The 20,118-nt window shown below is 41.4% G+C and overlaps 1 protein-coding gene across 1 annotated transcript; it reads right to left on the reverse strand.

Moving 5' to 3' along the window:
- Window positions 1-949: 949 nt before the first annotated feature.
- fam98a (family with sequence similarity 98 member A) lies at window positions 950-10,057 on the reverse strand. The gene is made up of 8 exons (XM_036547459.1): window positions 9,935-10,057; window positions 8,679-8,827; window positions 7,448-7,582; window positions 6,777-6,961; window positions 3,546-3,626; window positions 3,186-3,302; window positions 2,853-3,020; window positions 950-2,611 (listed from the first exon to the last, which is right to left on the reverse strand). Exons 1-8 carry the CDS (start codon window positions 9,970-9,972, stop codon window positions 1,892-1,894), a joined length of 1,593 nt encoding a protein of 530 aa, XP_036403352.1. The 5' UTR covers window positions 9,973-10,057; the 3' UTR covers window positions 950-1,891.
- Window positions 10,058-20,118: the final 10,061 nt, after the last annotated feature.

The following is a 20,118-nucleotide window of genomic DNA, read 5'->3' on the forward strand; positions in this document are numbered from 1 at the left end:
AGCAGCCAATTGGTACACAATACGCATCAGCCTTTCTGCGCAATTTCGCCACCAAAACCTCTCTGAGCTGCTTTAGAGTAACAATTGCAACTACACAGTGTAGCTACATAAAACCGTGCCTCTTACACCGACTGTTCCATTACCGGCATGGGACATGTGTGCTTTCTTTTATTAATAAAAATGTAATTGTTTTACGTATGAAAAGTGCCTGTTCTGCTGTAAACATGTGCTTTTCGTTGAAAGCAAAGGACATTTGATTGGAGAAGCGAGCAGATTGCACCCACGTCACAACATGAGGTGTCGGATGACTACACATTGGAAAACTGTCATAGTTCTTTAACACTCCTGACTAGTGTTCCTGAAGAACACTTATCAAACGCCTGCCTACAACTGGTCATGAAGACCACTTATCCATTAGACCTTGAAATAATGTCTGTATATTCCTTTCGGAGTACTTAGCACGGAGTATTGACCCGAAATCTGCAGGGAGCGAAGGGGTGGTTTGAGCATGCACTACTGTATTGCAAACACACACCAGCATAACACTGCTGCACGTCGTTCTACCGTGGACAATCTAGCAAGGTTATGGCTAGATGCATCCTTTTTCTATCATCTTAAAAATACATACGTTAATAATTTCTTTGAGAATTCAATGTAAAGAGCTTTAATATTAATCGGTGCATTTCATATTATGTATTAACTTAATTGTGAAATTATATGGAAGACATAGTATCCTTTCAACTTACCTGCATTTGTGTTCAAACTGGAAGAATTGTGTTTTATCACAGTTTAAGTAAACACCTTTACCCCACCACACCACATGTCCTCAGCTACTGCCAGTGTAAATGTTCTCCACTATGACTACACTATACTATGTCTCTACATTTATCTGTCTCCAGGACATTTCAAGCCCGTTTCTGGCCCTGCACAAAAAACAGCCCAGACAAGGTTTTGTTTCTTTTTTTATTGCTCACTTTTAATTGACACACTTTCAGTCTTAACATTTCCTAATAACGTATGTACACAATGTTGCCAAAAAGCAGCGTCACGTGGCTTTTTTTTTTTACCAAAAACATACCAGAAAAGTCAGTCAAGGCTATTTGCAACAGCAAAACAGCATTCTGCCATCTCCAGAATGGTGGTGCTTCCCCCAACAACTCCTTCCGTGTATTTCAATTAATCCAACAATGTAAACTTGTGGTTAAAGCAAATCCCACTGAGGAAAAAAAAAAAACTCTTTCAAGTACTTTTCATTTTCAATAAAACTATAGGATGGACTGCACAAATTCAGTTAACTAAAGACCTTCTGAAATGTGCATGTAGTGCCTCTGCCAGAAAGCGCACTGATGTAACACACCGAACCTCTGGACTCAGATTACAACGCTCTTTTTCAAATAATCTCAAGATAAGGCTTGCCAGTATCAACCTGAAGTTATTACAGCAGAGTTCATGCATTAGTTCCAGCTGTCAAGCAACACAAAGTAGGTATCCGTTAGCTTCAGGGGCCCTGCAGTGAAGAACCAGTAGGATAAATTGTCTCATATACAAAGCAGAATGCATATGTAATGATTGCATAGGAACCATCAACGCCAAACCTGTCTGTTCAATGAAACTGTGATCAAACAGCTGACAACAGTTAAGTGGGACTTGTCTGGAGTGAGGCGGGTTATTGGCATTCAGTGTTTGTGCAAACCTTATTTCAGATTCTCTAAAAGATCAATGCATCAATGCACTTGAATAAAAGCATACAAGCAAAAAAAAAAAAAAAAAAAAAAAAACTACTGGCAGCTTTTGCTGTACTTTCACACTGAAATTGCAAGGCATCTTTCCTGTCTTTCTTGTGTACAAGAACCTCTGCGTGAGCTCTGCTGTGATGACTTGGTGGTTGTTTTCAGCTTGTGTAGTGCCTGCCTTGGCCAAAGCCTGCCTGATTATACTGGTAGCCACCCTGCTGGAAGAACTGTTCAAACTGCCCTCCTTGGTTGAAATTTTGTCCACCTCGCCCTCCCCAGCCTCCCCCCTGTCCTCCCCGGCCACCTCTGCCCCTGCCCCCTCTTCCTCCTCGTCCACCTCTTTCTTGATGGCGACCACCGTCCTGGTAGTGGTTATCCTGTTGGTACCCAGCTCCTCCTCCTTGATAGCTTCCACCCCCCCCACCCTGGTATCCCCCTCCTGGGTAACTCGGGCCCTGGAACCCACCCTGGTAACTCCCACCTCCATAACTTCCCCTACCCCCTCCTCCTTGGTGACTGCCTCCTTCCTGGTAATTGCCGTGGTATCCACCACCACCGCCGCCGCCGCCGCCACCACCACCGCTTCCTCCTCCCCCTCCTTCTGACCAGCCTCCTTGAACTTTACTGCCCCTGCCACCTCCTCCGCCCCTCCCACCCCCGCGCTCATAACCCCCGCGGCCCCCTTGGGACTGCTGGTCGTAGCCGCCTCTGCCCCCTCCCCTGCCTCCACCTCCGTACTGCTGACCACCGCCTCCGTATTGTTGACCACCACCTCCCTGGGGACCATCTTGCCTCTTCTGCCACGTGGGCATTTCTGGAGGGGGCGGCTCAATCTCATTGGGCCTCCCGCCCCGGTCAGGTACACGGCCCATCAGAACCTGTAACACAAATGGTTTAAAAATAAATAAATAATTAAAAATATACACAGACATTATACACACACGTTACATTACATTATATTTCATTATATTATATATACATACGCACAAAAATAACAAGGATGTCCATCGATCACAAGATCTGTTGCCTCAAATGAGGCACTTCAAATTGTTCTTGAATGGCATTGCTGCCCTAGGATTTTGTGAAACACTGAGAGCTGAGCTGCAGGCTCACACGCACCTTGTTGATGGCGCAGGCTGTCTTCTCACGGATCTTCCCGCTGCTGGTGCGCAGGATTTTGGAGAGGTCCTCTCTAGCGGCAAAGAGGTGAGCAACAGACACCGCGCTCTTTGGGGCCAGTGACGCGCGAAGCGGCGGGTACACTTTGGCCAGCTTTTCAGCATGAGTCTAAACGGAGCACAAACCGCACGCCATTTAACACAGCTGCGCCTTTGTGTGTAAACATTTGGAGGCCTTCCTTGTGCAGTCGAAACCTTTCTATTTTCTAGGTGTATTACACTCAGTAACACAACTTTTTTCAAATTAATGCTGAGCATGAAAAAATGATCTTACCTTGGCTCTGTCCGACCAGCCAAATGATTGGACGGTCACATCCAGACGTTTCAGCAACATCTTTCTTCTGACATCATATTCATTCACAAGTGCTTGGTTGATAGCTTCAATTTTTTCCTGCAAAAGTACATGCCTGGTTGCTGTTTTTATGAAAGTACTCGTACAAATGGAAATATTTTTTACCAATGACACGCTGGGCCCCGAGACTTCACTATAGTGTTTGGCTGAGTATTTCATTTTGCATAGACCTTTAAAAAGAATAATCACTACTCAAAGACTGATTATTAATTTTTATCCCTATAACTGAGAAATGAAATGTAATGGATTCTGGATGAGGCTGGAGTGTGTTGAGGCACTGACCCAGTGGACTGGTCCAAGTGGTTTCTTCAGTAGGGGGGCTCCTACGTGGGTTGGGGGCACCTTTGCCAAGGCTTCTTTCAGCTGGAGACATAGGGAACCACCAAGACATTAAAGTCAAGATAGACATTATTAATGAAGAAACAAAACACTCCTGAAAAGACCTGCGCAGGTAAACTGTGGCAAACAACAACCACCTTGCCATTACAGTTCCAGTACCAGTAAAATATTACCATACTGGCCTGTATATAAGTTGGGGGATTTTCCTATAAATATATGTTTTGAAAAATGAAATCCTCCCAGCATCCTAAGGACAGCTTGAGGATGGCAAGTGCTGCAAGATTTAGGCGTTCTCATCTTGTCCAAAGAAAAGCAACACCACAAGAGCCATCAACAGAACCACTATATGTTCACAAGCACAAGTTATTACTGCCTTTCCTGGAGTAGTGTAGACCTTCTTTAAAGACCAACATTCATACCATTACATTTAGACATCCGTGCAACCCAAAAGACGACTGTGTTAAAAAAACAGACACAAGGTGACATACATACGTGGCAGACAGTGATTATGAAATATTCCTACATTTCATACACATTGCCAAAGCACTATGCATAATAAATTTGGCACAAACCAATGGTTGGCAGGTACAATTCTTGGTGGGTTCATTGTGTATGTTTTGAGACCACATATTTACAAGTAGAAAGTACATACAGCCCACAAACCTACTGAAATTAGAAACTTACATTTCACGTAAAAGAGTGCATTTCCTGAAGAAAATGTGTTTGCAACCTGGCAGTGAAAACGTGGTAATGTATATGGGACGATCGCTAGGATGTGGCTAAGTGGTTGCTAGGCTGTTGCTAGGTGGTTGCTAGGATGTTGCTAAGCAGTTTCTAGATTGTTGCTGGATGGTTGCTAAGCTGTTGCTAGGTGGTTGCCAGGGCATTACTAGGTGGTTGCTAGGCTGTTGCTAGGTGGTTGCTAAGGTATATAAGGTGGTTGCTAGGGTGTTGCTAGGTGGTTACTAGGGCGTTACTAGATGGTTACTAAGGTATATGATTTGGTTGCTAGTGCGTTGTTGGGTAGTTGCTAGGGTGTTGCTATGTGGTTGCTAGGGTAAACAATATGGTTGCTGGAGCATTGCTAGGGCGTTGCTGGGCGGTTGCTAGTGTGTTGCTAAGTGGTTGCTAGGGTAAACAATATGGTTGCCGGGCACGGCTGGTTGGTTGCCAAAGTGCTGCTAAGTGGTTGCTAGGCAGTTGCTAGGGTAAGCAATGTGGTTGCTAGGGACACACCCACCTTTGGTGAGTGTTGGATCACATGACCCAAAGCACCTAATCAGGTCCTGTGGCTATTGGTCAAATGGTGATCGAGTGGTAAGGCTTTGAGAAATGCACTGAAGTCAATGGGAGGATGGAAGGATGAATAAACGAGTAAAGGACAAGTGCGGGGTCAGTATGGCTTTCAATGAGTGTTGGGTGGCATGACCTGAGGCAGTATATGAGGTACTGTGACCATACGCTGAAAGGTGACAGAGCGGTAAGACTTGGAAAAATGAATTGAAGTCAATGGGAGGATGGAGGGAGGAGTGAACGACAAAAGGACGAGTGCAGGTCAGTATGGGTTTCAATGACAGTTTGATGGTGGATGTCGGGCCAAAGGTGACCGAGCGGTAGGACCTTAAAAATGAACTGAGGTGAATGGGAGGATGGAGGGATGAGTGAACGACAAAAAGACGAGCGCGGGTCAAGACGGTTGTGGATGAGTGTTGGGTGATTTGTCCCGAGGCAACATGTGAGGTATGGTGGCTCTGGGGTGAAATGTGACCGAGTGGAAAGGTCATGAAGTGTGAGGGGGTTGATTTTGAAAATGAATGGGAGTCTATGGGGAAAAAAGGCATGAAAAAACAACAAAAACCAGAGAATGAGTGCGGGTACAGCTTAGCTGTATCCAAGCAACTCGATCGGGGTCAGACCAGACGGGTTACAGTTGGTTTGGGGTCGATATCTCAAAAACTGTGGGAGGAGAAGCGGTCCAAAATTTGGTGGAATAAGAAGAAGAAAAAGAAAAAGAAGAATAAAACTATCGGATTACAACAGTTTGTTATGCTTCGCATTGCAAGCACACTAATTCATCTGATATTCAAATACACTATGGCTCACAAGACAGAGAATTTAAACAAATGAATCTTGTCTCCCACTCCAAACACCTGTTGTTTCCAGGTGTTTAACCCACTGCGACGAAAAATGCATTCACTCACAACTCTGTGCAAAACAAGATAGTGTTATCAGTAATTCTACACAAGATTCACAAGTTATTCTAGACAAGATTCACAGGCTTCTTTGATGCATATTGTTGAGAGAGAAAAACAGATTTTGGCTATTCACAAACATTTGAATAGCGATCCAGGTTAATCGATGCAAGATCTCAGGGTGAAATGTCTGGATAATCGAATATTCAATGTCACCCCAAATCTGCTTAAATAAGCAATGGAGATTCTACTGGAAGCATTTGCTCTGTTACAAAATTTGTTGGCTTTGTGACAATAGCAACTAGGGGGTGTGTGATGCATTGTTTATTTGTCATAACCACATTATAGACATGTACAATCATCCATATCGAGGGGCCAGACAGCATGATATTTTCAGTTCATTGACAATGACGTAAGCTAGATTCCATTTACTGCAGTTCATTAGGAGATATGCATGCCTGAGTGACAAGAACCAGTTCCCTCAAAATCTGATAATTTTCCTTGCCCAGTTATGGTAGTTCCTATGATTACTAAATCTAATGCTATCACATAACACACTTCATGTGGAATTAAGTGTCAATATCCTCATCATGTCAGAGTTTGTGTAGGAGATGACCAGAGGAAAGTAGGCCTCTAGTCTGTGCTTTTGGCAGCTAGTCAAATTTCTGAATTCCAGCGCCATGCTGTGCAATGATATCAAGCTACAGCAGCACTGAAACGTGGCTCAGGCCTTCAGAAACAGGCTTTAGCTGCAGAAAAACAGGTCGGTGGCAAAGCAAAGGACAAGCTCCGTGGTTCGGGACTCAGACAAACTGACACCAATCAGAACACAACATCTGTGTCAGCTAAATACAACAAAGTAGACCTCTTTAATCAAAACAGTTGATATATCATCAGGTATACAATTATGTAACTTATAGTAATAGCAATGATATAAATAAAAAAATGTATTCATGGTTGGGGGGGGTTGTCTTTTACACACCTTCTTTTCGATGCCACTGAAGAACTGGAACATTGTGATGTTGGCAGGGGGCTTGGACATGCCTAAAGCCATGCATATGCCCTTCAGCTCCAAAAATATGTCACTGCCCCCACCCTCCTGAACCTTCTTCTGTGGCCTGTTAACCAGGATCATCTTGGAGGCCTCCAGCTCAGAAATCAGGAAAGCTGTAGGAGAAATTCACATTTTTATCCATGGAGAAAAAAACAAGGCTGAATAACTACTGTATCACTGTGTATAAGTCTAAGCACGTTCAATAATATGAACACAGAAAGAAGTGGAGGCATAGATAGAAACGAAACAACAAAAAAACCCTGGGAAATAGGAATGTTAAGAACTAATTTTCTACTTTCACTTAGAGATTTCAAGTAAAGTAGCAGCACTAAAATGTTGTTTCACTCGTACAAACACATTATAAATTATGCCCTTTCTTGTGTCATCTCAGCATTGACTGACTCTCTTCGGAGCATTGCAACTCTTCTGTTAGGTGGTCTGGCTCTCTCCTTTAACGCTCTGCAATCTCACAAACACCTTTGAAAAACACCACGGGCGATTAGTGTTAATTTCCCTCCTGACATCTCTGGAATTTTGGCAGTGATACTGTAACAAGCATTTCGACAAAAAGGCGTGCAAGCATAACACTGAAAACATACTGAGGAGGAGAAGGCAGTTGTTCCTGTGGAGCAGGCGCTGGGTGACGTCGCCTGTGGTGAGGACAGAGTAGGGGCAGGCCATCTCCCCCAGCAGGCCGCTCATCTCCAACTGGAACCCCTCTGCCTCACTGGGACCTGGGGGAGACACCCCAGCAACACACTAAGATCCAGAGGCACTCCAGATACACTGCAAGGTACACCTTCTCACGGGCAGCTGAGTAAAGGAAAACATCAATTGACTAGAAGGTCTAAGGCTAAAGGTCTAATCCCCAGTCTGATACTGCCTCTGTATCATTCAGCTGCAGGGTCGCATGATGATAATGGTGCTGACGGTGTACCGCGACACCAAAAATGAGATTCCACTACGTTTCCACTTCTGCGGCTTGCGATACTGTTACAACGTAATGTGACCGTAAGCTTCCATATCACTGAACTAGTATCACTATATCCTAGCATATAAGCAGGGAGTTGGGAAAGTAAATCAGAAGAGATTCACTGCTGAATTAGCATTGTGATGACCCCTTCATCAACTACATCAGAAAAATGAATACAATTAATTTGGAATAAATTCAGATTTTGAGCCACTGATCAGCACTATGAGGCCTGTAGGGAAATGAGAGCAGGTTAGAGTATATATGAATCCTTGAAATATACATTTAATTTACAGACAACAATAAAGCTTGCACACTGTGTAAGGCATCTTCCTTTACAGTAAACGAAAGTGAAATCCAAACAAAGCAGACACTATCTGGATGGTACTTTTTAAAAATTCTCTTTAAAAAAAAACCCTGAGTAACAGAGACAGATACAAAGAAAAAAAAGATCTGCAGACAGAAAAACTCAGGCCTCTATGTATGTTACTTCCTAAGATACTGGGTCCTGGAAATATAGCAAAAATGTTATCTTCAATTTTCCAAGTTTGACTTTACAACTAGAACTACACGGAACAGACAGCATAAACTTCAGATTTGTTAATATAATTTTTTGAGAATTTTTAACAATTTGAAACACATGTGAGATCAATGTGCATGAGGCCTCCACATATATACATTAGAGATATAATGACCCACAAATTCAATGGATCTATTATTGGGCAAAAATCAGACAAAAGCACAAAGTGTGTGCCAACTGCAATTTGAGGAAAACCCTATGAATGGATGGTTGCCCTGGAATATGGACGCCAACATGCCAAGACAGAGGAGATAAAGGGGCCGGTGGCCCCAGCCCTCACAGTTTGTGGCATGCACGTTCTCCTCCAGCTTGCAGTAGAGCTTCAGCTCTGAGACAATCCAGGCACACAGCTTGGTGAACTCTGGGGAAGCAGCCCCTAGGTTCACTGCCAGGTCCAATGCTCCATCCTCCAGCAGTGGACCCTTGTACCTGCAACACAGAAGTGGGCTTACAACCACACTGGTGCCACTACCATGCCCCCAGCATGACATATCGTCTGCAAACCCTCTGCAAACTGGGCTTGATGACAGGGATCATTTGATACAGAATGTGTCCATTAGTACATTGAGAGACCTTAGCAGGCCATGAACACATTCATACAAACAGGGATCAATAGCTATGAACAGTACACTAAGATAGAAGCAATATCTTTCAGTTTATTCTGCCTTGAGCAAGCTAAGTTCCAGTTACATCATACACACAACAAACATGAGAACACACTAAATTCTAGGAGTCCTGACCTAGCTGGAAAAATTAGGCCTGCACAAACAACTCTACAGATTTGTAGCTGGCTACCTAGATCATTAATATCTTGTGTTAAGGTCAAAACTGAAACAAGAAGAACATGATTAACATATGACACATTAGAGCATGTTATCATTAGTAGATAACAGTTATATGGCGTCACAACACAACGGAATACATTCCAAGAAACAGTTAAAAATGAACAGCTTTTGAATTGTGATGATGTCAGCATACAAACAGCTACTAACGTTGCAATCGGTCGGAAAATGATATCCAGACCACACCTAGATGGTTGGCTGGCTAGCTAGCTAGCATATATTCTGAAACGATAGGCTGCAGACCTACTGTTATGATACTTCTGACAGAGCAAGATATCAGACTAGCATCTCTGGTAGTTAGTTAAGGTAAAGACCGGCCGCTAGACAGGTAGTTATATAAATGGATACACCGACGACATGTGGACAAATCATGAAAAAAAACCCTGCTAGCTGACACAAGCACGTTAACCATATACTTTGCCATCTAACCAAATCGTCAGCTGGTAAGTTACGTACTTGGTGGCCATGTAGGTAGCATTAGCTAGTTATCTAACAAGCCAGCTATAATGACAATGGTTTTAGATTATTAAAAAGTACGGCAACATAAATCTGGAGACAGTCGGGCTATCACGCCTCGATGTGACACGCAGTTGAGGGGTTCGTCTGCGCTACTCCATTTGTCGTTGAGCGAACAACTATCCAGCTAACAAATAAGTTTATAATTCAGGCCAGAATAATAATGGGCTTCGCCTACCCTAGGTCCTCCAAGGAATCCAGAATATCGTTCTCCATTTTACTCTGAAGTCGCTGGATGTGATTAAATAACACACATTCACATCTGAGCAGCCGTGCCACCGTACTCTACTGCTGGGTTGGCATGTCGGGGTCCAAACTCGACCTCTGAACTGCAGCACGGACTGACCGAAAATATGCCGGTATTATTTCGCCGCTTCGGGTGTAAAATTGCTTTCTGTCCTTAGCATCTGATCCTGGATCAGTGATCCTGGATTGTACTGAGTTAGTTGGTTTAGGATTTGGAGTGGGAATTCTAATCGGTTGTCAAGGAAAATAACCGGAGCACCTTGTCGGTGTAGGAGGAACATTTTGCATGTAGCTACCAACTTATTCTGGATCAGAATAATAATACACCGAAAACAGTAAATGATTCGGATGAGGTTAGCTAAGGAGTGAGTAAGCCGATCTGAGATCTGCCGAAAAGGGCTGAAAATAACCACGGAACCTTGTACTAGCCAGGTAGCTAGCTAGCTAGTTACGCACCATCGAATCGCTGTTGAAAAATATATGTATATTCCGGTGCAGTTTTAGTCAAATGTGAGTTGAAACATATATATATATATGACAATGTAAAGGAACTTTTAAGTAGAGTGGAATGTGTTCTGTCCACAGCGCTCCTGAATAAGGAGTATTGGACGAGCCATTTTCTCCGGGTTGCCAGAGTTTTAAATGTTCCTCCTCATGGGGGAAATATCGTTCAGCGAGCGAAAACTGAGAGACAAGCTTTATTATTTAAGGGTCCGAAAAACATTTTCAAATAGGAAAAAATTAAAGTAAAAGTCAATCAAACAAGGGAGAAGTAAACATAAATATATCGTAATTTTGCCGTTAGCCCAGGTTGTGTCTAAGACTGTATCAAAATGTATAATGTTACACATACATTAATAACTCATTAATAATAATAAAAATACATTAATAATAGCTCTCTGTTTCTTGTGTCATTATGAATTCAACCTAAATTAAAGTCCACCTGTGTGTTGAAACAGCTTCTCCAGTCTACTTTTTAAATCTCAGTATTTATATTGATATATCCACAATATGAAGTAATATTGTGCTTTAGAATTAAAAGTGAGTGTCAAGTCTCAATACCTCCTTCCTCCTTTCAGTTGTAGTCCTTTATACTGCAGGGATGTCAGTAGCTGCCACTGTATTCACAAACAGGATCTTATATAGGACCACACTGCAAGTCAGAATTCATGAGTTCTTCATAAAAGCTTTTTAAATACTAATAATAATTTATATTTTCACTGATTTACTGAAAGGACACAATACTCTTACTCACTACTTTAAGATAAACAGCAAAACACATTTCACTGAACAAGGAAAGGGAACTGCAATTGGTGAGTGGGGGATAAAACCTTTGAAAAATGTATCCTGGTTACTTCATTCATATGTTTCTCAAACTTGCATCACTAGTGTAATATGGTCTGTGGTGGGTTTCAGCCTGCTTCTCTCACCATATGCACAGCGCTATAACAGATGTGACTAGTTCATTGCGTTTAAGACTATGGCCAGGGTAGCTCTTGTATTGTTGATTCTATGGGGTAACATCATCTTTTCTGATATAGTCATTCAAACAAATTAGCCTTGCTGTGCTGTCCCCCTTTTAATGCCCCCAGCAAACTGAAATACATCATTATCTTATTAACCGCACTGCTGTGACATCTACTGCAGTTTTCAAACCATGGTCCTTATAATCTGATAAGCATCACTGTTTGAGTTATGGCACAATTGTGACATCTGCTGCATGGTTCAAAATGCCAGCTCCACAGTATGACAAAACATTTCATGAGCTCTACAAGCTAAAGGGCTAAGTCCCTAATCAGGGGATGAGCTCACTTTTGGTAGTAGACTCGCTGGTTCTCTCTCTCACTATTCAGCTCAACTACACATGGATAGCTAACTAGAATTTGTTTTGGCATTGTTTCAGTAGTCTGAATTGGCCTGACACACATGGATCTGGTCATGAAGCTAGCTACTAATAAGTCCACGGTACAGTTAATGAACTGGGATGCTGAAATTACGGTACAATTTTGCAAAAGATAAAGGACATATTCTTTTAGTGGAATAAAACCAAAGTGGCTCTGGTAAAGTATAACAAAGAGATCAAATGGGATCTAGCAAAAACTGCAAACTAATCACATTCAGTTTAAATTTTTCCAAGGAGGGAAACAAATAAATATTTAATTATAATAGGGAAATCAGGATAATGATTACGACAAATGGGTGTAAATTGTTTACTCGTATATAGAATTACAAAGAGGTGCTGCAGGGGTGGTGTGATCTGGCGTTCCGCGTGACAACATCTAGAGCCTCACCCAGTAAATCACGAGTATGACCCTTTTTTACCCATCATTACAAAATCATGATCAGCATGGTTACTAAGGTTAGATTCCAGTAAGGTTAAAAGGTCACGTTGGGGCACAATAAAAGCTTATGGTTGGTGTACTGACTTTTGCAGGCTGTGAGTCTGCAGCTTGTCACTATACAGGACAAGTTTTCATTAGCGTTATTAAGCTTCTCATAGTTTTCAGTTAGCATTTGCTATATTTTTACGTTAAATTGCTGTTTCCTCAAATCTAAAATTAGGTTGAATTTTTTCAATCTAGTGTTCTAATCACACCGGTTTTAGCATACGCGCTAAACAGCAAATCACAACATTGTGACCATACGTGCGAAATGGTTAATGGAGTAATGTCTTGTTTTATTTTATTTATTTTATTTTAGTATGTTACTGTTCATGTTGCCGCACTATGTTGGACAAGTTCTTGCTCCGTGGCACTTCAATGCAATTTTATTAAATTATACAATTGACTGTCTGATTTAACTATCTGTTTGATAATTATTTGACAGTCTGCTGTAGTGCAATATGGGTCAAATCTCACCAATGACATTATGACCTATCATAATGTGTGTGACATTCTTTATAATAAATAACCAACTTTAAGTTGGTGTGCCTTGACATTCTGGTTTGACCTTTGATGTGCATTAGCCCCAAAAAGGTTTAAAACTTCTGTGATGCTTCATAATTACAGTTTTATCTTTCAGATTTGTGTAAGCCTGTGTCTCTCAAAAGCTTTACACTAGACACAGCCCTAGTTATTCAAGGGGTTTTTAATTGTTTAATTGTTATGCTGATGGCCTCTATTACTGGTTTTACTGCCTCCTTCCTAGGAGTTGTATTTGGATAGAGCATAAGTTCACAAAATGGAATAGTGATAATCAGAGGTATTACTGGGCCCAAATTTGCTCATTTGAAAAGATGGAAATTTTAGTTTGGACATTGTAACAGTGGACAGTGTGAAACCTTGGTTTGACTTCTGACTCTGTCTCTGATGATGGTCATATTGTGATCTTGTCATAGTCACACTTGTGACTAAGGCCTCATACTTTAACCTCAGCTTTGCTTACCTGAAGCGCATGAAGGGGGCCCTATCACCCTGTTTTCCCTCTATAGATAGAATGAGCTTAGCTGGGCTGGATGGCCTGGTCCTGTCATCATACTGTATGTTCTAATGCTGTTAGTGACATGAGTGTCTTACAGGCTATAGATACTATTAAAATGTTGTTGTATTTAATCTATGATCTTTGTGGGAGGAATTTTCTGTCATACTCTTCTTGCACATGGAAAACCCATTCTGTGTAGTGCTGTGCTGATACTCTGCCAAGCTTCATTTTTTGGGTGCTTGGATCTGGCTGTTTGTGTTGTTAAACATCAGTGCTTTTATGTTTGGCATTGCCATATCCTCTCCACTTCCCCTTTCCTTTAAATACTTTCTTGTGAAAGATTTCATAATGTTTACAGTATTGACGGTAAGTTATAAAATAATAGAATATGGACTAGGCCAGGCGCCAGGATGAAGTGACTGAGGAGGCAGTTAAAAATGGTGAGGGGGCAAATAGTTTTATATAGTAAAACAGTAGGTTATTATCCTGCTATGCCTATTTCTGCCTTTTTTTCATCCCGAGGGTATAGTGGCATTTTGACTAGATGCGAACAATTCCCTACCTTACCTTTTCCATGTTTTTGTGCGTCATGGCCATAATATGAAATAGGAATATTTGAGGCAGATTGCCACGTCACCACCTAAAATTGGTCTGGTGGTAGGTTTGATGAAATTCATTGATTTAACCATGCAATAACCTCTGAAAGGCTAAATGACAACAACACAAGACTACTGTTTCAAAATCAAATAATACATTTATTTCACTTCAGTGGTGAAGCCAGTTTTAAACCTGAGTGTCCCCGCACAACTTAGGGAATCGGAGCACTCGGAACGTAGGTCTACAAGACGCAAAATAATAGAATTTATGAACGATTCTAACCACCAAGAGATGACTGCTAAAATCAACAAAATAATAGCCAACAGCGTCAGGGCCACCTTCATGTCGGGTCGTTTTTGCGTGGGTCAAGATGAGCCAAAGTATTTTCTGCCAGTTACGTATTACTCAAACGAAAAGCCGTAATCGCAAGGGCAATTATGAGGTTACTCCCGGAAAGTACTGTGGCACACTCAAACTAGACATCATGATTATCTCATAGTTGTGCAATATTCAACATTACAACAGTGAGAGCTACTTATGTAAAATAATTGAGAATACGTTACATCAGTAATTATGCGCAAACTGCGCGCGTATACGGGAAGTATTATATCACTGGGTAGAACCATGGACATCATACTTTTGCACTGTAACAACCAGCTAGTTACCTAGCATTGTCATAGTACGGGGAAAGTGCAACATCGACAATACAGAGGTAGCAACTGGACAATACTCAGTTCAATGTAGCTGCTTTTATGTGATAATTATAAATTGTATTACCCTGTATATATGGAAACACACGAACACGTATGATGTCATACGTATTATCTATCTCCAGTATTGTGACGTCACGTGCAAAATTATTTTCAAAAAGTCTTTTTAAATAGCATCCCATCTGCACAACGCATCACTTTACTTGTGGTTACCATTCGAATTACATCTGTTGTTGTTCGATGAAATTTGTGGACTAAACTTCGTGTACTATGGGTCAGAAATGCAGCAAAGCATGTAAGAAGAATTCCGTGTCACCGATCCAGGAAGACCGAGCCTATGCCAAGCCCCATTCTAAAGGTAACGGCTCTACGGAAGATCGCATACACATTAAACCATTACTGTAGATATGTCTACAACCTACAAATGATGACATTTGTAAAATAAATGAGTCAAGTAATATAATATATTTTTTAAATGACATCTGATGAGTTATCTTAAATATTTGTAACACATTTTATTAGTTTTACCTTCCTTGCTTGTCTGATAGTAGTTGATTACTCAAGAGTAGGCTAAGACTCAGTTGTGCAGGTCAAATCATTGCAGTAATTGCATTTATAAAAAACGGCACGTCATGTGTTTAATGTGTGAATGTTTTTTTTTTTTTTTTTTATGAAGGAGAAGCAAATTATGTTTCATCACACTGCCTTCATCAGTTACAAAACATGTGATTCCATCCTTTACACATCTAACTATAAAACACTACCACAGGTGCACAACTTAAAAAGAGACTTCTGTGACAGTCCCTTTTAAGTCATTACACTCATAAAGAAGTTTATGATACATTTCAGCAAAACCAAAAACAGAATGTTTTCCATCTATATAAAATAAAAATAAAAACAACAAGCAATAGCTCTGAAAAACCAATGGCTATATTTAAAAAGTTCTGAAATCTGTCAAATGATATTTAAATGTAAACCATCATAACACGTTATGCCCAAAGTTCCTTCCAGTATTGTCTGTTTTATGGAGTACAATTTTGCATTCCTTTATGTCTAGATACAGCGTTGATCTTCCTTGCTGTTGATGAGAGGAAGAAATTGAATAAGAAATCACACTCACCAGTACCCAGACCTTCAGCATCAAGCTCAAAGAAGCACTTGAGTAAGAAGGCCAAGGATGCTACTGTAAAAAACCGGCAGGGGCCTGATGTCCCAAAGACGGAGACCCTGGCTCTTTCTCAGGATGGTGGCTTGCAGGTTCAGGCTGGGACAACCAGGCCGAGGAAAATGTACATTGCCAGAAACAACCAGCTGGTGTCTTACGACTGCTCTGCTTACAACATCGTAGCAGTCAATAAATTCCTCATTGCCAAACAGACAAAGATGTCTCATGGGAAAGCCAGCTTTCTGGCTGAAGAGATTCCAGCACCCAGGAAAATTTTTGTTGTCCGGAAGACAAAACTGTCAGATGAGAAGGCGATCGACATGATTAATGCCAACCAGCCGCTCAGGAAAGTCGTCTTTGAGGAAAAGACCAAGATGTCATTCGACAGCAGCAGTTCATTTGTTCAGGTGAGTCTTTACTGAAAGCATTACTAAATGGGTATGATAAAAGGGAGATGATGATAAAGAGAGAACTAAATAAGTATTGTGACATTTACCATTACATTTCTACAAAATTACATAAAGCTTCATCAAGTTACCCTGAGTTTGGATAACTCCTAGCAACTTTTTATTTTTTATTAATGGTCACTCATAGCAGTATGATAATGTATGATGACATCTTAAACTCACAGTAACCCATGTATAATGAGGAGGGGTACACTGTCGTTTACAGGGATTGAGCAAAACGCCTCAAATGCCTTCTCCAGCAAGGGTGAAAATTCCTGTCCCTGGCAAAGCGAAAAAGAGAGCCTCGTCTCAGGCTCAGGTGCCCAAAGTGGCAGGAAGGATGGCGTTCATCAATCAGATGATGGCTCAGATGGAATCAAAGGACTTCCAGGAGCGCATCAAAGCCATCAACCAGCTGGTGGCTGACTGCAACGACAACCCCAGCATGGTCACCTCCTGCATATTCCAAGTGAGTCAGCTCAGCAGGGCAGAGTAACAGTTAATGTTCTGGATTCAATGATGCTATAAATTAGCGTTTTGCTGGGCCAATACTAAGGTGCCTTTGAGACAGTCATTTTAGGACTAAATCGGTCACAGACTCTACATCCACATGAAAAAACTTCTTGATGTATTTTTGAGTAAACAGTGGTCTTGATCAATGGAATCATAGCTGTTGTATGATAGTTAGGGCTATTCTCATTATCTTCTGTTCTTGGCAAGGTTTTTGATGTCATCAAGGCCAGGCTTCAGGAGTCCAACAGAAAGGTGAATCTGCACATGCTGGAGGCTCTGGGCAGGATCATTCCGCTGCTGAAAGATCATTTGGCTAAAGTGGTTTACATCCTGGTCCCGGCCATAGTGGAGAGTCACCTCAACTCCAAGAACAGCGCCATCTATAATGCTGCCACAAGAGCCATTAATGCTCTCACCCAAAACCTTGGTAAGGTTCCTGAAGTCCCCAATGTGCTCCTCTGGGTTGCCTCTCTCTGAAATGATGTCAGACTTCAACTCCACTTTTCCTTTTGCAGATAACGTCCTCCTGCTGGAAATGTTTGTGGCCAAGGCCCAGCTCCTCAGCGGCCAGGCTAAGGCAGACCTCACAGAGAAGGTTGCAGGTATGTCCCTCACAGCTCATTGCAAGAGCAGAATAAGACTGGATTTGGACATTAAGTGGAAAACTGATGAATTGAACTGATCAGTTCTCACAATTAAGTAAGGATTTGTTATTTTGCTGCCAGTATATTTTACCCACAAACTGGTGAGGTACTAAGTTGCCTTTTTTAGCTAGTTCATGTGATTGACAGCTGTGCCACTGCATTTCAGATATGGTGATTCAGCTGTACCCCCGAAAGCCCCAGATGGTAGAGCAGGAAGTTCTGCCCCTGCTGTGGCATCTCCTCAGCTCTTACACCAACAGCAGGGCCACTGCCACACTGTGCGAAGCCCTGCACAGTCAGATGGGGCCCAGGCTGAAGATGTGTGCCACCCTGCAGTCCCTCCGTGTGGACAAGGCCGTCAACCAGCTGCTGAGGGCCATCTAATGGTGTCTGGTTGTGATAATCAGTCTAAGAAACTGTTTTGTTTCTACAAAGAGGTCTTATTTCAATCTTTTGATATCCAACGGATACTTGTGATGTGGTTCTGAGTGTAATGGTGCACAGTTGCAGAGCAGTGAGTTTTCACTGTGGCTTTTCACTTATTTTGACAGGGATGGTTTTTTGAGAGAATGTGCCATGTAAAATGGGTTTTGACAGTATTGTTCCTCTTTCTAACTTGAGTCAAGAGGAGTCAGCGGTTTGTCTCTAAGACACGAGGCAGGCCTGTGAGGTCTCCCACGGTATCTGGCAAAAATAGTGCCCATTGGCAGGCGTGTCTTAGCTGTAAGTGCTTGCTTTACAGGAAAACACCAGGCCATTTCTGTTACCATGTCAGCAGTATAAGAAAAACAACACAAACAGGGTTTTTAACATAAATAGCATTTTGTCAAAAAATCTCTTTCCAGAAATATTACTGGCTTTTTCTGAATGGATTGGATAAGAAAATGACATTTAGTCTGTACAAAAATGACAGTTTTTTCTTAGACTCCACATTCAATCCCAATGCAAAGCGTTTCGCAGGGCATGAAATTGCAGAAAAGTGCACAATGGGCAAATCAAGGTATATGTGGCAATGTTCACATATAATATCTGATATGAGCTAGTCAGGAATGTTAAAAATAATTATTTATTTCAATTGTTTAGGAAAAAATTATCTAGCCACCTAACTAACAAACAATCAATGTGCACTTTTTTTTTTTTTTACTGAACTATGAATATTAATAGAGACATTGATGATTGATTTCCTTTGAAATATACCTTTGGCTTACAATTTAGTGTACAAATCTTACCTTTGTGTGTTGTTTTTCTTTATTATTACAATCCAGATATGTCTGCAGTATAAAATGAACATTTCTATGACATTTCAAGTGATTTTGGAATCATTGTAGTGTAATTATCCTAACATAAAATTGTGACAGGTGTCTCTACTTTTCAGTCTAATGTAGTTCTCATGACTGCAGTCTTATTGGGCCTTTCTGATGAAAATGAGTCATACGAAATTCACCCCAGTAGCAGGTGCATTTATCACTCCCTCATGCTATTGTCAATTCACAGATGCATTAGCTCAAGACGATTACATCTGGCTTGCAGGATATCAAATTTGATGTAGCTGCCTAGCTAGTTAACTAACTTTTTCAGTCAGTTCAATCGCTGAAGGTTGGGTCAGATTCCTCCGCCTGCTTTGGCACAACACCTGAAGTCAGTCTGCCACAGAAAACCTGGATTACTTGTCACAAGCTATGCCAGCTCACCCTCACTCAGGCAAACCTGAAGATGCACAGCTGATAGGGGAATAGCAACAGCGGTGCATTCAGAAATTGACAGCATTAGCAGTTTTTTGTTATATAACATTGCATTCATTCCTTGACAGAGCAAATCAGAGCAAGCCTAACTAGCTACTATGTTCCATTACTTTTTAGTTTACTGGCTGTCCAGAAATGTCCTTTCTGAACAGTGCACATGTATGAAATAGCCTGATACAGCTGGGTTTTTCTGGTTTTCCCACAAACTTCCATTTCAGTGGAGTGCAAAATACATTATGAAATAATAGTCACATCACTTGAATCTTTGCTTGAAAACTATTTACCTAATGGTGTTCTAAATGATTACCATGAAAACTGAGCCAGCAATGGGGTCAAAGTTAAATAAAATTCAGCTTGGAACGGTAGTCACAGCAACCATCATAGCAATAACGGCTTTGGTTGCCCAAAGTTTGAACCAAATATCCTTCCCACCAATGACCATTCTTCATCATATGAGTGTGTGCTTTATGAGCCGGGAAGCTGTGCTGGAAGCAGATGGAGCAGGACACTGTTTTGGTCTTTGTTTTGAAAGCTGTTATCGGCTGGTCGACATACTCTTCTGCCAAGAAACCATCCTCTTCTTGCTACTCCCTGTCTTTGTGTTCTACAAGTGTTGAATGTGTGATAAAAATGTTCATTCTTGATTACATGTTCAAGCTAGAAGAGTTGGGATATAGCTAGCGAGGAGATCTGTTACTTAATGTACACTGCAACTGATGGTTGATGCTCAGAGCATAATGTAGCACTAATCTGACAGCACTGCTCACGTTGCTTAGGTTAGCCAAAAAATGCAGCTATGAGAGTTGTTCATCAATGACAAGACATTGTGCATGAAAATAATGTGGCTTCTGTTTGTTTTGTGAAAATAATTTATCTTTG

The sequence above is a fragment of the Megalops cyprinoides genome, chromosome 15 (assembly GCF_013368585.1).
Source record: "Megalops cyprinoides isolate fMegCyp1 chromosome 15, fMegCyp1.pri, whole genome shotgun sequence".
Lineage (NCBI taxonomy): Eukaryota > Metazoa > Chordata > Actinopteri > Elopiformes > Megalopidae > Megalops > Megalops cyprinoides.